General features: G+C 44.0%; 1 protein-coding gene across 6 annotated transcripts in view; it reads left to right on the forward strand.

Annotated features, from left to right (window-relative positions):
- The first annotated feature begins 585 nt into the window (after positions 1-585).
- The window catches only part of tnca (tenascin Ca), a 56,417-nt gene continuing 36,657 nt past the window's right edge, over positions 586-20,345 (forward strand). For 5 of the 6 annotated variants that reach the window (XM_015943147.3, XM_015943151.3, XM_015943152.3 and 2 more), the window contains exons 1-5: positions 588-774; positions 14,382-14,934; positions 15,143-16,456; positions 16,765-17,028; positions 17,120-17,235. In XM_015943147.3, the coding sequence (XP_015798633.3) occupies positions 14,463-14,934; positions 15,143-16,456; positions 16,765-17,028; positions 17,120-17,235 (2,166 nt within the window). In that variant the 5' untranslated portion in view covers positions 588-774; positions 14,382-14,462. Of the gene's footprint in view, positions 775-14,381; positions 14,935-15,142; positions 16,457-16,764; positions 17,029-17,119; positions 17,236-20,345 lie in introns of all 6 variants that reach the window. The other variant, XM_015943149.3, reaches the window with a different exon arrangement.

Consider the following 20,345-nt stretch of genomic DNA (forward strand, 5'->3'; position numbering starts at 1 on the left):
AAAACATTTTCTCTCAGAGCACAAGAGAGATTTGTGTCTCGCTTTAACTGATTTATTGATTTTTACTAGAAGAGTGCTGCAGAAAGAAGCCGTCTTTAACTTGACCTGCTGAGATGGAGGCACTGAACCATTTGCTCTGTTTAACTCAACTAGGACTAAGAACTGGATTTTGTGTTTAGAAAACCCAACAGTCTGAGTAAAATCCTTTAATCTAAAGAAAAGCACAAGTCATCAGAGAGAAGGTAGTTTTTGTTGAAGAAAAATGTCTGCCCACCGTCAACTTTCCTCTCATTGCTCGGCTCTCCCTCTCTAATTTTGCCGCACAACCACAAAGCAACGCTCCTTAGGTCTCGACTCCCAGCAGCAGCGGCATCTCATTTAAAGTCAGCAGCCCGGCTCTGCATCCATTAGTTACAGCGAAGGGAGGGCAGACGAGCTGAGGTAGGGAGAGAGAATGACGGCTATTTAAGGGCTGGAGTTTAAAGCAATGGGTGTCTGACCATAACACCCCTCGGGCTTTCAAAGACATTTCCTCCCACACACTCCCCGTCTCTCCTCTTTGACTCACTCTCCTCTCTCTGTCAGACAAGGAGCTGAGTGTGAGCTGTGAGGGGAGGAAGATAAAGCTGAGGGAAGACTGAAAGAGCTGCCACCTTGCTCGCAGCGCCAGCAGAGGAGAGCGGAGCATCCTTTCCGTGGCTTGGCTGAATTTGTGAGGATTTGGAGGAGCAGCACATGTTACCTGCAGGTGAACAACTGAATACATTTATAGAGGTGAGAAAATGCATTTATGCATGAGACGGACAGTTTTCTACTGATCTGATGCATTAGATGCATCGGATTTTATGCTGGTTTCGGTTATTGTGTCCAAGCTTGCAGGATTTTTTTTTTAGAAGAGCAGCTTTTTTCTTCAGACTCACAAAGCAGGTAGTTCGGGGATCAGAGGTGATGACCCTTCTGCAGAGCTGACCATGTGGACTCGGCTCAAAGCTGTGCCAGGAGGGACGCTCACAGGTCTAGTCAGGTTTGCTATTAATACTGAAAATAGAAACATCAAATCTGCCTTTTATTCCTGCGGACTCGCCACATAGGGAGAGTAGTTCTTCTTATTGAGCACCACTTTTTTCCCTTATGAAGAAAGGAGTGGGAGGCGGGGCTGGTTTAGCCAGTGATCAGATAGAAATAAGTCATCCGTTCAGCCCGATAGTTGTGCTTAATTGAAATCTGGGTCTGGCTGCAGTCGCTTCGTGTCGAGATTCAGCCTTTATGTGGAAAGTTTGAGTCACCGGCTTGTCTCCACCTTCAGAAAAATGTTTCGGATGAAGGAGATTGTACTCGTTCCCTTCTTCTGCCGTACTGTTTTATACCCCCTCCCTCTACAGATTTTTCTGCTTGCGTCCATAATGTGCATGATGCCAGCCACTGAGGCCTGGATGATTTACAGCCGCTGTGCAACAGCAGTATGCGTTGGGACTCTGGGATGTGTGAGATGGGTCTGAGGTGACACGCGTTTGCCAGATGGACAGCTGGTTTTCTGCTCCCTTAGAGCTTGTCCCACATCGTTTTATTCTGCATGACCTGGACTCAAACAGCTCCGGGCTGGATCATAACTCATCATCACACAACTCGTTATCTTCTCTTGTAAGATTTTTAGATATTTTGCAAGCGCCAGTTTATCCAGAGAGAAGCGGGCCTGAAGTGATGGAGGACAGTGTGGGCCTTAAAGTTTTAGTTTCTGGAATTGGGCCATGTTTCACTTTACAAAATACTTCAGTAGATCTTTCTGCATAAAGATCTCTTTCCACCACATCAAGACTTTGCTGTAAAGTAAAAAATCTGCCATAACCTGCAACACTCCCCCTTTGCATCCTTTACTGCAGCCATGTGGGTCTCTATTGCTTCTATAAACACTCAAAATGTGAAAAACATCCTTCCATTAATTTTCTGTCAGTGTTTCTTTTTGGGAATTATGTGCCTGAAACAAGTCGTTTCAAAAAGTCACCGTTTGTAATTCACAAATGAGGAAGTTTGCATAGAAGGAGAGCAGCTGCTCTACATTATTCCCCTCCCAGATAGCAGTATTTTAGGGTTTAAAATATGCCAAACTGTGATGGCATATTTTGTACCAATGGGTGGCCATTAGAGTCAAAAATCCCTGGGAGCACAACCTCCAGCAAAATGAAAAGCACATCAGGCTCTTTTTCATCACTGGGAACAAGTGAAGAAGTAATTGTGTAAATCGACAACGTTTATGAAAGGTGAACGTTTTGTAACTACTTGTTACAAATCAGTAAATGCGTTTTGTCCTCACAGGCTCCCTTAGAAACAAGGTGTCTAAAGGTTGGTTTATGCTTGACGCGTCCGCGAGGTCGGCACGGCTCCGTGTGGAAAAGTTGCGTCATTTTAACAACCACGCCCCTCCACCGCGCCTCCGCACGGCCCAGAATTTCCGCAACGCGCACCTCGGAAAATTTCTAACCACGTGGACGGACGGACGCGGATAAACATGGCGGACCGGCAAGAACTAGTACGGCAGAGGTTCGTAAATACAGACATTTGTATGATTCAGCTCTCAGAGATCACCGTGATCAACATGTTGTTAATAATTCTTGGAGAGAAATAGCTCGCACTGTCGGAAAAGACGAGGACGCTGTTAAAAATGCTGACATGCCATTTTGTAAACAGTCATTTCTACTTCTACTATGGTGTAGTGTTGGATGCATGCCGTAGAGCTCCATGCTGCCCCGTTCAGTTTGGGAGAATATTGGCTCACCGCAGAGACGAGCCGCATGAACCATAAACGCTGCGAGTTTTGAAGCGTATTCCATCCGCGAGCCGCATCACTGCGCGGAAAGTGAATGCGTCAAGCATAAACCAAGCTTAATATGGCGTCGCCCAGAGACTTAGCCCCACTCCCGTGTGTTTTAGAGCCAATTTTTGTGATTATATGTTACGAAGCCGGAAATATTTTTCAACAACTGAGTATTATTTAATTCATTTTCAACAATATTTTGATGGATGTTTACAGAGATTAAGAGTAAAAACTGCCCATTGGTACTTTAACGTGACAGAGGCCTGAAAAAGCTCATTCTGGAAGGTGCTGAAAATGTCTAGAAAAAAACTGCTGAAATGGCTTAATGTGAGAGCAGTTTCATGGAAATGTCTTCATTAACTTGGTTTATATTGACCATAGAGGTATTATAGCATGAGATCGATAGGCGGATTGGTGCTGCGTCTGCACTGATGTGGGCGTTGTACTGGTCTGTCGTGGTGAAAAGAGAGCTGAGGTGGAGGGTAAAGTACTCGATTTACCGGTTGATCTACTTTCCTACCCTCACCTACGGTCATGGGCTTTAGGTAGTGACGAAACAACAAGATCGCGGATACAAGCGGCCAAAATGAGTTTTCTCTGCAAGGTATAGGGTGAGAAGCTCGTCATCTGGTAGGGGCTCGGAGTAGACCACTATTATAACTATAACTATAACAGTATGGTGGACATCCCATCACATGTGCAGCAGGCATGTCCAATGTGCAGTCCAGGGGGTTATGCAAGGCCCTTGAAGTGATTTTGTGTGACGATCACTTGTACAATTAAAGAGGTGCGTTTTGTCTCTCCGGCAGGCTGTTGATGTAGATGAATGGGTTTTTTGGGTCAGATTTTGACTAATATTCCTACTTTGGACTCATTTTGAAGAGCACAGATGTAAAAAGACTATTAACTTGATGATTCTGGCCTTAGTTCTGACCCCTCTGACAGAGTCTAACTGCTTAATGATGGTTTTGAGCATGCATACGCCATCATCACCACCATTCCAGTTTACTGTGTTAGTGGTGCATGCATGGGGCCAGCCAGCACCTGAGTGGCCTTGTAAAGTGAAGTAGGACTGGCCAGGCTGGTCTCAGGCTTCTGTGTCAACCACATCATATGGTGATGCTGGGCTCATCCTTTCACATGTACCCGATGCAGTCTGAGAGGGCTGTGCCAGGTTGGGTCATGGAGCATTGTGGGATTATGTGATTGAATTGTTGTGATGTATAAGCCAGAAGTATGGATCACAGTGAAGGTGCAGAAGAGCATCCCAGGGGAACTTTTCTGTGAGGAATGTTAACAGCCTAGCAGCATCCTGAAATGGAGATTTTCTAAATGTGCTGCAGTCTGAGGTGATGAGAGACTGATGAGATCTTAATCCAGTGTGAACAGGGCCTTTCCCTTTCTAATTCAGTGATTAGCATCAAGGCGATGAGAAAAACTGTGATTGCATATTTTAAAATTGTTCACAAACACCGACCTGGATTCATTAAACCAGAAGTTTGAGCAAATTCAACAAAGGCACATCTAGAAAAGTGGTTCCCAAAACTTGGATCTACAAAATAAAAGCTTCTGAGACTCGTGACTCCGACTATTGGTTGTTGAACACAAATGTTAATACCGATAATAGCCCGTTTAACAATGGGCGTGGCCAACCACTATATTAGTTTTAGTCTATTTATCTTTATCTGTTATTAACAGTTATGGTTAAATAAGTCAGGTAAAACTTTTTAAAGTTATTTGACTCCTATACATCTCATCAATACCCCACTCGGTGTGACATCACTTTTACTCAAGAAATGTGCTTTACAGCATTCTAAGTGTTAACAAAGGTGATGGAAGAGTTGTGTTGCTGTTAGCCAATCAGAGGTGAGACATTTGCACATCATGAAATCTTGTTTCCTGCAGCCCACTCCTCCAACAAGCTTCTAGCCCATGAAGAAGGAGCGCCAGAGCTGCATTTCCACGGAAACCCACTCACAAGACAACCATTACTACAGAGACTACAGCAGAGTCACTGAGTGAATCAGAACTTTGAAACAAAAGACTTCCAGAGCCCCCTGCTCCGGCTAACCTGAGGAGATGATAAACTTTCCAACACACTTGACGATTTCCGCCATGCAGTGAAGGCAGCATTTGTTATCTGTTAATGAGAATTGCTACCACCGTGTCAGCCTCAGTAACTGCTCCTGTTAACTCATCTGGGAGGATTCCCAGCCGAGCCAGATGTTTTCAGACATAAAGCCTCTGCGTGTCAGAAGCGATCAAACAAAAAGATTCTCAGGGAAAAAAAAGAAACAAGCAGATGAGCTCATCTGGCACCGAGTGGAACCACGCGGCTGTCGGCTACTAGGGTTTCCTTAAAGGGCTGACCTTTGACCTTTAGATGGAGACTGCGGCAGCGTTGTGTTGCAGGGATGTCTTACATGAGTCAATAACTCACATTTGATCAGTTTTTGCAAGCAGAAGCACTTTTATTTTAAACCAAAGGTCCAACCTCAGCAGTAACTGGAAACAGGACAAGTGCCTTTTTTTCTTGACTTTACAAAACAGATGTCGTCAGTCCTGGGCCAACATTCCCAATTCCTTTTTTTTTCCACGTGGGAAAGTTCCCTTCTTGCTGCCAGTGTGGAGAGGAGTTCTGAAGCTTCAGCGAATGGATTATAGCTTAGGAACCAACTTATATTCATTTCACTTTTCTCTGCAAATTGCCCTCTGTCAAATGAGACGTCCTGGGCTCACCCCAGTCCTGCTCTGTTGGTTGGCTTTGAACTGTAAGAACTTCTGTTAGTTTGTTCTGCACCAAAGCATCGAATCGGATTTGCATCAACAGGACATTTGCATGACTCTGAGTAGCGGTGCCTGCCTTGTAAAACTGCCCACGAGAACCCAAACTTTAAACCCCATAACTTAGACCCCTTGTACCTTTTGAAAATGTAACACCACCAACAGCAATTTGAAAATTTACCTCCAGGTTGATGAGAAATGCAGATGAACAGATTTGAATGTAAGAGAACTTGTTGCTAAAGTAGAGAATTCTTTTTTTTTAATTTTTTTTTAGTAATGATCAGAAGTTGGGAGGCAGCAGCTGGAAAGCTGACCATCAACGATAGACGGACCACAGTTTATGGTTTCACTTTGTCTTCCAGGCAGATAGCCAGTTTAATTATAGACAGCTGATGTCTCAGATCATACATTCACTGGATCCTTTATCAGCTGTTTGCCATGATGTCTAGTCATAACACAGCTCCCTGTGAGGCTGCGCTCTTCGTGACGTCAGCCAGGCCACACTTAGGGGGTTACTGCAAACGCTTTAGCCTACAGCATCATTTTACCGTCGGCATCCTGGTTAACTCCTACTGATTTGTATAATTTAATTGCAACATTTTGAAATCCCACTTAAAATCACCAGAAAGACAAATCAGACCTTCCTACAATTACCTTTCATTTATTCATCACTTTCATCTTATTAAATTATGTGTTGAGATGGTTTACTTTGCGTAAACACACACACACACACACACACACACACACACACACGCAAACACAAACACACACACACACACGCACACACACACACACACACAGAGAACATTTCTGTTTGACTCTGACTGTTAACTAACTAGCAGGTTACCTGGTTGGTAAAGGATATTTTAGTCCCTGTATTTTATAAAATTCTGTCCTGAATGTATAAATAAATAAATAAATAAATAAATAAAGGGGCCAAAAGGGTTGGGTGAAGTGTGTGATGGGTGGTAGCCGAAGGTCTGACCCTCGGCTACAGAAGCTGGCTCTTGGCACGAGGAATGTCACCTCTCTGGTGGGGAAGGAGCCTGAGTTGGTGTGTGAGGTTGAGAAATTCCGACTAGACATAGTCCGACTCGCCTCAAGTCATGGATCTGGCTCCAGAACCAGTTTCCTTGAGAGGGGCTGGACACTATGGAGTCACCCCCACTGAGAGGTGCCAAGCAGGGGTGATCATACTGGTTGCCCCCCCCCCCCCCCCCATCTTGGTGCCTGTACATTGGGGTTTACTCCAGTGAATAAGAGGGTAGCCTCCCTCCGCCTACATGGGGGATGGTTTCTGACTGTTGTTTCTGCTTATGCACCAAACTACAGTTCAGACCACCCACCCTTTTTAGAGTCCTTGGAGGAAGTACTGGAGAGCGCTCCTTCTGATAACTCCCACGTTCTGCTGAGGGACTTGAATGCTCACATGGGCAATGAGTGAGGCCTGGAGAGTTGTAGTGGGGAGGAACGGCCCCCCTGATCTGAACTTGAGTGGTGTTTGATTATTGGACTTATGTGCTCATCAAGAGGAACATAATGAACATTATGCTCAGACATAAAGGTGTCCATACGTGCTCTTGGCACCAGGATACCTTAGGTCGCAGCTGATGATCGACTTTGTACTCGCTTCATTTGACCTGCGGTTGCATGTCTTGAACACTGAAGGTGAAGAGAGGAGCGGAGCTGTCAACGGACCACTACCTGGTGGTGTGTAATGACTGGACTTGAAGACCCATGAGGACCCGAGGCACAGTGAGGCACTTTAAAAGTCTTAATTAGCAAAATGCTAAGATGTGGCATTACCCATGGAGGGCGAGGCTGGAGACAGAATTGGTGAACAGGCATGGGTCAGAACCAGGAAGATCTGTAAGAGGTCCGTGGAGCAGGCGAGAGACGTGGGTAGTGAATGCAGGCAGGGTTCCAGCCGAGGGTCAGACGTGAAGCGAGGTGGAGGAGGGAAACAAGGTTGATGATCGATGGGTCAGGCAGGAAGGAAGGCTGGAAGATCTACAAGCAAGGACGTTCAATAATCTGGCAATGGTTGGAGAGCAGGCCGGATCTCATATAGCAGGAGAGGCAAGTGTGTGGCATGAGCTTGATGAGGTGACCAGGTGTGATGAATGAAGACTGATGAGATGAATGATGGTGCATGGAGGTCAGGGCATGGCAGGATCATGACATGATGAGTTGGCTCCAATGGTGAGGGAGGATGCCGGTCAGACCTGGTGGTCCTAAGCGTATTGTGAGGGACTGCTGGGAACATCTGGCGGAGTCTACTGTCAGAAGAAGTTTGAATTCCCACCTCCGACAGAACTTTCAAAATGTTCCGGGGGAGGCGGGGGACATAGAGTGTGAGTGGGCCCTGTTCCATGCTGCGGCTGTAGGGTTGTCAGTGCCTGACGTGATGGCAATCCCTGAACCCACTGGTGGAGACCGACAGGTAGGGATGTGTTTTAACTACGGGGGGGGGGGGGGGGGGATTACACTCCTGAGTCTCCCTGGTAAGGTCTATGGATAGTTGAACTTCAGATTCAGGAGAAGCAATGTGGTTTTCATCCTGGCCGTGGAACACTTGACCAGCTCTATACCATTTGGGGTCCTGGAGGGTGCCCAACCAATCTGCATGTGTTTTGTGGATTTGGAGAAGACGTTCTTCCCTCGGGAGGCCCTTTGAAGGGTACTCTGGGAGTATGGGGTACCAGACACTCGGATACGGGCTGTTAGGTCCCTGTATGACCGGCGTAAGAGCTTGGTCCGCACTGCTAGTTGTAAGTCAGACTCGTTTCCAGTGAAAGTTGGATTCCTGCCAAGGCTGCCCTTTGTCACTGATTCTGTTCATAACCTTTATGGACAGGATATCTAGTTGCAGCCAAGGTATTGAGGAGATCCATTTTGGTGGTCTAAGGACTGAGTCTCTGCTTTTTGCAGATGATGTGGTCCTGTTGGCTTCATTAGAACATGATCTCCGGCTCTCACTGGAGCGGTTTGCAACCGAGTGTGAAGCAGCTGGGATGCGAATAAGCTCCTCTAAATCAGAGACCATGGACTTGATTCGGAAAAGGATAGAATACCTTCTCCGAGTCAGGGATGAGGTCCAGCCTTAAGTAGAGGAGTTAAAGTATCTTGGGGTCTTGTTCACGAGTGAGGGAAAGATGATCAACAGGGGGACTGGTGCTGCATCTGCAGTGATGTGGGCATTGTACCGGTCTGTTGTGGTGAAGAGAGAGCTGAGTCAGACACAAAGCTCTCGATTTACCAGTCGATCTACGTTCCAACCCTAACTTATGGTCACAAGCTTTGGGCATTGACCGAAAGAATTAGATCACGAATACAAGCGGCTGAAATCTGGGAGAGGCTCGGCGTAGAACCGCTGCTCCTGCACATCAAGAGGAGCCAGTTGAGGTGGCTCGGGCATCTAGTTAGGATGCCTCCTTGACACTTCCCTGGTGAGGTTTTCCGGGCACGTCCAACCAGAAGAAGACCTAAAGGAAGACCCTGGACATGCTGGAAGGACTATGTCTCTCATCTGGCCAGGGAAAGGCTTAGGATTCCCACAGAGGAGCTGGCCTAAGTGGCTGGGAAGAGGGAAGTCTGGGTCTCCCTGCTTGGGCTGCTGCCCCCATGACCCGACCCCGGATAAGGGACCGAAAATGAAGGGGTGGAGAAAAAAAAATAAAAATGTGGGTATTTTTTTTACAATATTTATACTAGTAGCATACATTATAAATACATACATTTTTACATTATATTATAAACCTCAGTGATCCAAATAATCAAATTAATAAAAAAGAGTTATTTTATTCTGTAATTTTCCTGTGAAATGAATGAAAATCTTTGCTGTCTGTCAAAAGTCCCCCCTACTGTTTTTGCCTCAGTGAGTCATAACTGGATGTTATCCAAACCCAGTCAGCGAGGGACCTGCGGAGGAGTTTACCTTTAAGAACACAAAAGGTCTGTGCTGTATAGTTTCCTGTGCTGAGATCAAAAACATATTTTATAATGTAGATTTTAGATTTACAGCTCCAGCCAGAACCTTCCTTCATCCCAGCCCACTCACCAGATGTCCAATAAGTCATGAAACTCAAGCTTAGTTTTATTTTGGTTCTTTACAAAGAGCGAGTTGCAGGTGAGCAGAAATGCAGCCAAGAGTTTGGGATGAAAGAGAGTTTATGTCTAAGACCAGTGCGACGAAGATGAGGACCAGTTAGAAGAGTCCTCTTTCATACCTAAACACTCACGAATCACGATGGGCTCAGGTTAAAGGACACAATGACTTCTTAGCCTGAAAAAAAAAACATTTGTCTCCTGCTTTACTGGTTTTCCACAGGAGTGTGTCTTTGGCTTTCCTCACAGGAAAAATCATCAAGATTTGTTTAGACTCTCCATCCTTCGGAATAAACATATTTGTCATATTTTATACTCAAGCTCCACTCAACTTCCCCTTCAAAGCTGAACTTTAATATTGAGGAAATTTCAGCTTTAATTAGTCTGATTTAGCAAAAGGAAAACCGCAAGGAAAGATGTAACTAGAAGAAATCCCGAGGATCTGATGAATTATGCATTAAAGCTGAGAGAAAAGATGCAGGATCATTTTTGATCGTTTAGGATCATTTACAGAAATATTTAATGCCACCAAGCAAAGGTGAAATATAATAACTTTGCTTGTGTCTGCGCATGTGTGTGTTTGTTTGTAAAACATCTTATTAACCAGTGGGTGAACTTTAATTAACCTTTATGAAATCCTTTCAAAAATACAACTTATTAACTCTGTTCTCAAAAATCAAGATGGCCGCGGTCACCTGACTTATGGCCCGGATCGCACGGCAAAATACTTATGCAGAATTTTTTATCTGATCTCTCTGACAACCTTAATAATTCTAAAGATAATCATACCAGATATTCCTGCCATGTGTGGTGTGTTAAGAGTGCTCTTATCTCATAAGCACTTTGGGATTGTTCCGATCACAAATCTAGAACATTCAACATGTTGGATAACTGATAGTAATTCACACAACACGGACTCTGAGCACTTACAGACAGCAGGATAAAACAGTGATAATTTCATCAATTCTCATCATATTAAGTTAGAGGATTAATGTCAAGGAATCTTGGGTCTTTACTTCAGGTCTGATATCTGTAAATTATTCTAAATATGCTCAGTATCTTCCTTTTCAACTCAAAGGTTAGAGATTTAGTCGTTTTTGTGAAACTAGAATACATTCTGTCACTCTGACTTTCTTTATTTCCTAGAAAATTATATGGAAAGGACTCAAGTTTTGGATTTATGAGCGACGGTCTTGAAATCTGTATCTCTGTATTGTGTAAAATGTCTTCATGAATTCATGGAAGAGGGACGGAAAAAGGAAAGTGGTCATTGTTACATAGTGATGCATCAGACACAGAGATTAACCTTTTGAATGTCATAACTTCTTTTCCTGGCCAGTTCAAAGCTCTTAACGGTTTCCAGAAGCTCTTTGCAGAACAAACCCAGGTGCACCACATGTCAGCAGGTACTGGTTTCATTGTGGAGGTCATTTTTCACTGGTTTGCATGTGCAGGAGCCTAACAATCAGAGACAAAGATGACAAAATGCTTGTGCTGGGCCAAGAGGGCACTCATTTCTGAAAGCCTTCAGCAGCAGATTAACATGTAAATCCTGCTCAGTGATGTTTGCAGGCTGTTTTAGAATAAGTTGTTTATCATTGTGTACTTGAGAAAAAACATGATGAAGGTCCAGAAACATCATCTGTAAAACGTTTCAGTGTTTAGTAACATCATGGCTTTAATGAACTGTTCCAGTTTCCAGGATTGAAACAGAGATCAGTACACACCGCAGGCTTTCTGTCAGATTTCAGTCATCTGTTTCATCACAAACTGATCTGAGGACAGTTTCCCACATGAAGAGTCTTGTTTATGTTTATTTATTTGGCAGACACTTTTATCTATTATTTATTTATTTATTATTATTATTACATCTGCAGGAAAGCATGAAAAGTAAGAAAAGAAATGAATCTGTGTTTTGATTATGTTACACTCCGAGGAATCTGAAGGATGCCACCGTCTCCCCCCAGGAGCCACTCACGTAGAGGAACCTGTGCTCAGGTTGTGATATTTGAAAGACGACGTTCGTCCTCTTTGCTTTTCTAAACTGAGCACCGGATTGTTGTTCTTGCACCAGCTCACAACATGATCAGCCACTGTCCTTTATAGTGATTCTCCATTATCTTGTATGATTTCCACTATTGTGGTGTCATCTGCAAACATGATGACTCCAACAGTCATGGGTTAGCCATAAAAACAGCAGAGAACCGAGTACACGACTGTCAAAGCTTCCTAGTGGCTCTTTGTTATGAACAAGTAATAATCATCAGAGTTTTGGGATGATAGGGTTACCAGTAGGGCTGTACTGCAACAAAAAATGTTTAATCTCAGTATTTAACATTTTTAACGCAAAAGCATCACAGCAAAACATTAGATACTCTAATGGGAATACACTGCCTAAAATGTTCACAGTTGATTTAGACGGAGGAGTGAGGGGAATGTGAGTTTATCTCAGTTAAAATCATGTTTGCACCAAGAAAACAACATGGCAACTACTGATGTCATACAGCCCTACTTTCTAGTATGGAGAGATTGTGGCAGAGGAGCTAAGTGCCTGGCCTGTAACCAGAGGGTTGCAGGTTCGCATCCCGTTCAGTCTGCTGCAGTCATAACATCTTTGGGCAAGACACAACCCAGCTGGTGGTGGTCTGAGGGACCTATGCACATCAGCCTTGCCTCTGTCAGTGTGTCCCAGATTAGAAATAGCTACAATGTGGCCAACTACCACCAGTGTGTGAATGTGTGCATGAATGGATGAATAATTCACCGTAGCACAAGCGCAGGTCATTCTCATGAAGAGAAACTAATTATGTGATTTTTTATTGGTTACAATCTTTATTTTTGTGTTCAGTCCTCATTTGATGTTGCTGTGACAAGTTTAATGGTCCCTTTTCCTTTGATGTATCGAGGGGTAAAACGCCACAACTATGTACTAACCTGTTTTTTCATCTATGTACATTTTTAACAATATAACAATAATAAATAAACAGTCCCAAGGTAGCTGTAGATTCTCCACCAGAGGGAGGTCAACAAGTGTAGGATGAAAATGGTGGTCTATAGGTGAAAGTACTAATACTAATACTAATACTAATACTCCATCTGGATGCTTCATGACGAGAAATGGCTTGATGGGAGATTTCAATTTAAGTCTACAAGTGGTTGAATTAGCACAGCATCAGTTTTATACATGAATAAAGTATGCCATGTGTTTCCTAGCTTGTAGTGCTTTTGCTTTTGCTTGGCTTAAGGTATTTTTTGCATTAGCAAAATTTGTCATTTCTTGTAACCCCCCCCCCCCCCCCCAAAAAAAAGCCTATGAATTCCAAAAGAAGAAGAAAATAGTTCTATAGAGTGCCTCACGAGAATAAAAAATGTAAATAAATTGTATATGTATATATATATATATATACATATATACACACACACACACACACACATATATACTTACATATATATATATATATATATATATATATATATATATATATATATATATATATATATATATATATATATATATATATATATATATATATACTGTCATGGTGTGAAGGGTGGAGATGGCGGACCATGTGTGGTGGAGAGTTCCAGGAGGCAGGAATGCAGGCACGGATAAAGTAAAAATGGGTTTAATGACAGGATACGGCAGGAACGAGGACAACACGACAAACAACAATGATCTGACAAAGACTGGCACAAGGAGGGAGGCATAAATATACAGGGAAATCAGGAACACATGGGCAGGTTAATGAGGGGCAGGTGAGAACAATAAGGGCTAATCAGGGCAGGAGAGAGACAGTCAGGAAGGCAGGGGCAGAACGTGACATATACAGTACAGGCCAAAAGTTTGGACATACCTTCTCATTCAATGTGTTTTCTTTATTTTCATGACCATTTACGGTGGTAGATTCTCACTGAAGGCATCAAAACTATGAATGAACACATGAGGAGTTATGTACTTAACCCAAAAAGGTGAAATAACTTAAAACATGTTTGATATTCTATTTTCTTCTAAATAGCCACCCTTTGCTCTGATTACTGCTTTGTACACTCTTGGCATTCTGTTGATGAGCTTCAAGAGGTAGTCACCTGAGATGGTTTTCCGACAGTCTTGAAGGAGTTCCCAGAGGTGTTTAGCACTTGTTGTCCTCTTGGTAAATGGTAATGGTCATGAAAATAAAGAAAGCACATAATGAGACGGTGTGTCCAAACGTTTGGCCTGTACTGTATGTGTAAGTCATATTAAAAGTTGGGGAAACACGAGATATTTACAATATAAATGTGAAGGAAGCAAAGAATGAATAAGAAAAGGTAAAGACGGGATCCTGAGAAAGATAACTGGTAGAAACAGCATCATGAAGAGAAGATAGTGAGGAAGAATCAACAGAAGGTCACACTAAAACCAGCCTGAACAGGTGAGTTTTCAGCTGCTTTTTAAAGAAGACCACTGAGTCCACTGATCTCAGGCTCAGGGGGAGAGAGGTCCAGAGTCTGGGGGACACAGCAGCAAATGATCTGTCTGTTCTCGTGTGTTTTAGCTGATTGAGTTTAATTGTAACTCACGTTCACATTTCTTTAGCCATTTACTTAAAAAGTCATAGAAATATTTCTGTTATAAGCAAATGCTGAACGAATCCAAAATAATATTTGTCTGATCTGACTTTTTCGCTGGTGCTTTTAGGTCCTTCATCCTAACTAAGACTGGCTGTATCCAACAATCCAGACAGATTTTTATCATCCGGTTCCGCATCTCACATCTAGCATGGGCACACTTCGTCTTCCAGCCTGTCTGCTTCTGATCGCTATGATTAGTTCCTCAAATGCTGGACTCATCAAAAAAGTCTTACGACATCGGCGACAGACCCTGCTTCCTCCTAGTGAACATAACGTCACCTTCCCCAGTGCAGGACATCCTGTGGTTTTCAGCCATGTATACACCATCAACGTTCCTACCAGTTCCCTGTGCTCGGTGGACCTGGAATCCCCAGACAGCAGCCATCTCCATCCTAAAGACATCAACTCAGATCACCACGTCACTGAACACACACTCGATGAGGACAACCAGATCGTCTTCACACACCGTATTAACATACCTCGACAGGCCTGTGGTTGTAATGATGACTTGGCCATCGTCAAGGACCTCATGAGCCGGCTGGAGATGCTTGAAGGAGAAGTTTCAGCTTTGAGGGATCAGTGTAGCGGTGGAGGGGTCTGCTGCAGTCCTGAAACTACAGGTAGGCTGCATTTATTTGTCATAGTTGCAGGTTGCAGTGTGCATGGTAATGTAAGACTGAAAAGTATAAAGTGTGGCTTTCATAGGCTTCATGTCTTTAAAATGCTTTGGTGTTTGATGTGGGAACGTAAATGTACAAACACATTGTTGGGCCAAACTGATGCAATCCTCCATGAAAACTAAGATTCTTGTTCTTTCATTATTCGTAGGTGAGTTTGGAACAAAACCTTACTGTAGTGGCCATGGAAACTACAATGCTGAAACCCATGGGTGTACATGTGATCCTGGCTGGAAGGGACCCAACTGCGCAGAGCCCGAGTGTCCTGCTAGCTGCCAGGACCACGGCCACTGCGTGAATGGAAAATGTGAGTGCTTCAAGGGCTCCGGCGGGGATGACTGTTCAATAGAGCTCTGCCTGGTGGACTGTGGAGCGCACGGCCTCTGCGTGGGCGGTGTTTGCAACTGTTCGGATGGTTTCTTTGGCGAGGACTGCTCTCAGACTCGGTGCTTGAACAACTGCCTGGGCCGTGGTTCCTGTGTGGATGGAGACTGTGTGTGTAACGTGCCTTGGACTGGCTTTGACTGCTCTGAACTCATCTGCCCCAAAGACTGCTACGACCGCGGGCGCTGCGTGAACGGTACCTGCTACTGTGACGAGGGCTTCACTGGAGAGGACTGTGGAGAGCGCTCTTGTCCCAAGAACTGCACTGGCAACGGTCTCTGTGTTGATGGTGGATGCATTTGCTCTGCAGGATACAGTGGTGAAGACTGCTCTCAACTCACCTGCCTGAATGACTGCAGTGGCAGAGGCACATGCTTCAATGGAATGTGCATCTGCGACTCCGGCTATCAAGGGGAAGACTGCAGCCAGTTGGCGTGTCTGAATAACTGCAACAGTAGAGGCCAGTGCATCAATGGACAGTGTTCATGTGACGTCGGTTTCCAGGGGGATGACTGTTCCGAGCTTTCCTGTCCCAACAGCTGCTTGATGAGGGGACGTTGTGGAAATGGCCAGTGTGTCTGTGATGAGGGTTTTACTGGGGAAGACTGCAGCATCCGCCTCTGCCCCTCAAACTGCTACACTCAAGGGGAGTGTATTAACGGACGTTGTGAGTGCCACGCAGGCTTTGCTGGCGAGGACTGCAGTGAACTGAGCTGCCCTAACAACTGCAGCAATCAGGGCCATTGCATCAGTGGCCAGTGTGTTTGTGACGAAGGTTTCAGTGGTGAAAACTGCAGTCAGAAAGCTTGTCCAAACGACTGTCTGGCACAGGGTCACTGTTACAACGGCAAATGCATCTGTCAGGAAGGGTTCACTGGAGAGGACTGCTCTGTGCTTGCATGTCTGGATAACTGCAACCTCAGGGGGCGCTGCATCAACGGAACGTGCACGTGCGATAGTGGATATGAGGGAGAAAGCTGTGCAGACCGGAGCTGCATCAACAACTGCCAGGACAAAGGTCGCTGCGTGAACGGTCAGTGCGCCTGTGACGAGGGATACATCGGGGAGGACTGCTCAGGAGGTAGGAGGAGTTCAGTGCAAACATAAACTTTCGGGCATTTTAGTTTCTGAACGTTTCCATCTGTTAACCTGAAACACTATAAAAGCTAAAGTGATGTGATTTCCTTCCATTCTCAAAGTTCTCTCACCACTCATCCTGGGAGAAACTATTTTGGTGGAAGTAAAAAAAGGATTTTGGTTTCTGTGCTGCTCTCGGTCTGTGCTTTTCTGGCTGTGGTTCATACCACAGCCAGATGTGTCTATGGAGTCTGCATTTGCTCTACATGGTGGACGAGAAAACATCCTTTCTTCTTTACATTCATTTCCCAGTTTCTCCTGCAAAGGACTTAAAGGTTGGAGAGGTCAACGCCAGCACGGTGAACCTGTCCTGGTACAACGATATGCTGGTCACAGAGTATCTCATCACGTATGTCCCCACCAGTCCTGGGGGTCTTCTCATGGACTTTACTGTGCCTGGAGACAAAACCGCCGCCACCGTTAAAGAGCTTGAACCTGGCATTGAGTACCTGATCAGTGTCTACGCTGTCCTGAGCAACAAGAGGAGCATCCCTGTCAGTGCAAGAGTGGCCACAGGTACCCAACAGTCATTTCTGTGTTCCGACTCAAAACCCTAACCCTCAAACCCAAACCGTCAAACAAACATTAATGACGTTTGTGTTTGCAGACCTCCCGCAGCCAGAAGGCTTAAGGTTTAAATCAGTGAGAGAGACCTCTGTAAAGGTTATGTGGGACCAGCTGGACATCTCTTTTGACGCCTGGGAGATCCATTTCCGCAACACGGTTAGTCTGCCTGTCTCTTTTTGAAGACTATGACTCCATTTATTAAACATCAAAGAAGACTTAGTTTCAATAAATTATGCTAGCTTTTTGGAAACTTCAGTAAAACACGGATTTTCTTCAGCACTAACCATTAAATTAGCTTTGACATGAAAACAACCCTGTCTGAGGGAAAACTGGGATGTCAGAGCTGAGGCGAAATTCTCTACCAGGTTATTTGAGGCTTTGAAATGAATCGACTGTGCCTGCTGGTAAGTCAGAAGCTTCTATTTTTCCAGCCTCAGTCGACTTTCAACTCAACTTTAAACACGCTGCCCTTTTAATGACCTTTAAGTTTCTTTTGCTGCCCATTCATGAGGCGCATACAAACATTTTCATCATGAATGGAAATGCTTTCGAGCCTAACCTGAGTTGGTGTGTGTGTGTGTGTGTGTGTGTGTGTGTGTGTGTGTGTGTGTGTGTGTGTGTGTGCCAGTAGCAAATCTGATGCAGCTGAACACAAGTATAAAAAGGTTTATCTTAAAAAGGCCACAGTGCCACACCTTTCCATTAATGCCATCAATTATTGTAATCTACAAAATTTACACAAAGGAGTTGGAGCTCTTCCTGATAAGCAAAATTAAACGAAGCACTGACCTTAACTTTATATAACAGTGACAGGTACAGTTGCTTCTCCATTTGTTTTTGTCATTTTTTTAATATTAAAGGTCAACTTCACTGAAAAACCACTTTTTTAATGAACATTTGATTATAATTGGGCACCCTGAGTTTTTCACGCAGGCTTAACATGAAATAGTCTCCTATAGTGATGTGTCGGTCGCGAACGAACCGGCTCTAAGAGCCGGCTCTTTGAAGTGAACGACGGGAGCCGGCTCGACATTGGGAGCCGCCCCCTCCCCTCCCCCCTCCCCCTTTGCTTTGATGAAAGCTACAGGCGATTGGTCAACATGTGTAACTGCATGTCCAGACTGTCCACACACAGTAGGGACGGGGAAGAGGGAGGATCAGACTCAGACACACAGCAGAGCACAAGCGGGTGGAGGGAGACGAGAGGGAATGAGGAGGAGGAAAAAGGCGAGAGAGGGAGAGAGAGAGAGAGAGAGAGAGAGGAGAGTGCGACGAAGACGGTGAGAAAATTAGCGCCAGCAGTTGGAAAGTGGAGATTTCTTAAAGTGTTCAGTTATTAAATCCATAGAAATGACAAATATTTGATATATTGCTTTTTTTTACATTAGAAAATCATTTAACATATAGTTTTGCATTATTTTGGTTATAAATGTACTCTACGCAACTGAAAATCTGAGGAGCCACTTGGGAGCCGAAAGAGCCGGCTCTTTTTGGTGAGCTGAGCCAAAAGAACCGGCTCTCTAAAAAGAGCCGGAATTCCCATCACTAGTCTCCTACTCCAATTTCCTGCATTAGCTCCTGATAGAATATAGAACTCTCAGTTCAGAAAAGCCTGACAGATCCATGTCACTTAACATTCATAGACTCACCCATCTTGACTCACGGTGGGGAAGGCTGTTGTAGGTTTAGCGTCCAGGAAACAGCAGAGAACGTCTTGACTAGTAGAAGCTAATTGTTAGCTTTAGCAACTCCACCACACAGCAGAACTCCTCCAGGCTTGTGTTATTTGTGGAGATAAAACATCAACATTGCAGAACAAACAGAGTCAGCGGTAGAGTTGCGTTGCTATTAGCCAATCAGAGGTGAGATGTCCAAATATCAGGAAATGAGTCTCTAAATCCTGTCGTCTTCTGCCACTTTCTCCTCCTACTGACTTCTACGTCTTCAAACAGGAACCACTCACAAGGAAAGTATTCTCACTAAAGACAGCTGCAAATGTAATAAATATGAGTAAGCTTAAGCATTAAGGCAAATCTTTTTCTTCTAATGAAATCTGGGTCACAACTGGGATGCTGTAATCACATCCCACTGTGACAGTTAGTGCATACTGGGCCTACATTGGTTCAGGTTGATAGTCTTGTTTTTTAAGCTGTCTCACACAACCCATTACGGATCTCAGTGAAGGCGAGATGAGGACACCAATAATGAAATCAAGGAACAAAAATGCATGAAAATATTTCCAAGAGTTGTCAAAGTTAAGCCAAACTCTTTCAACAGGCTTTGGAATGAAGTGACTCCATTTGTTTGACTTTAGAATAAAGTCAAGACAGTCACCAAGCTGGCATGCTGTAGGTTCCTTTGCTGTTAGTGCTGGAAGAAGAGGTGTGACCAAGTCACTGCTTTGCAAGTCACAAGTAAATCACAAGTCTTTTCAGTCAAGTCTTGAGTCAAGTCCAAGCCAAAGACAACCAAGTCCAAGTTGAGTCGAAGTCCTTAACTTTGAATTTTCAATCAATCAATCAATCAAAGCTTTATTTATAAAGCGCCTTCCGCAACCCTGTCAGGAAGCCCAAGGCGCTTTTCAAGTCATAATCAAGTCATCTGTCCAACTTCAATTTAATGACAATAATGATAAATAAATTCTGGAAATAAAGCTTCTTGAAGCTTCGTCTATTTTGCTCAAACAAGCAGAAAGTGCAACTGAAATTATTTATAAACAAAGTGCTGCTGCAGTTAGCAGTAAATCAAACCCAGAACCAAGAATGATTTATGAATTTTGTCCTTTTGTCGTGCCACTTTGTGCTAAAATATCAAATATGCTCAAGTCATTATCAAGTCAACAGATGCAAGTCGATTCAAGTTGCAAGTCATTGGCTTTCAAGTCAGAGTCAAGTCGTAAGTCTTTATAGATTTTATCAAGTCAAGTCAGAAGTCATTAAAATTATGACTCGAGTCTGACCCAAGTCCGAGTCATGTGACTTGAGTCCACACCTCTGGCTGGAAGCACCAAATGCATCACAAAGTTAGTATGAAGTCCGACTATTAACTAGTCTGTTTGATCAAACTTAAAGCATGAGTGGCACAAACGTGTTCCCGTGCAGGTGCTTTCTTCTTATCGGTTGCTTCAGATGATGAACATCTTAATTCTCCTTATCTGAGCTTATTTACGTCTTTGGCTACCTTTCGTATGTCATGAGAACAAATCTGTTCTATTTAGGAAATTATCCCAGCTCCTATGCAATCCACCCAAAATCCAACAAGGACCT

This window comes from Nothobranchius furzeri, chromosome 6 (assembly GCF_043380555.1).
Source record: "Nothobranchius furzeri strain GRZ-AD chromosome 6, NfurGRZ-RIMD1, whole genome shotgun sequence".
In the NCBI taxonomy this organism is placed as follows: domain Eukaryota; kingdom Metazoa; phylum Chordata; class Actinopteri; order Cyprinodontiformes; family Nothobranchiidae; genus Nothobranchius; species Nothobranchius furzeri.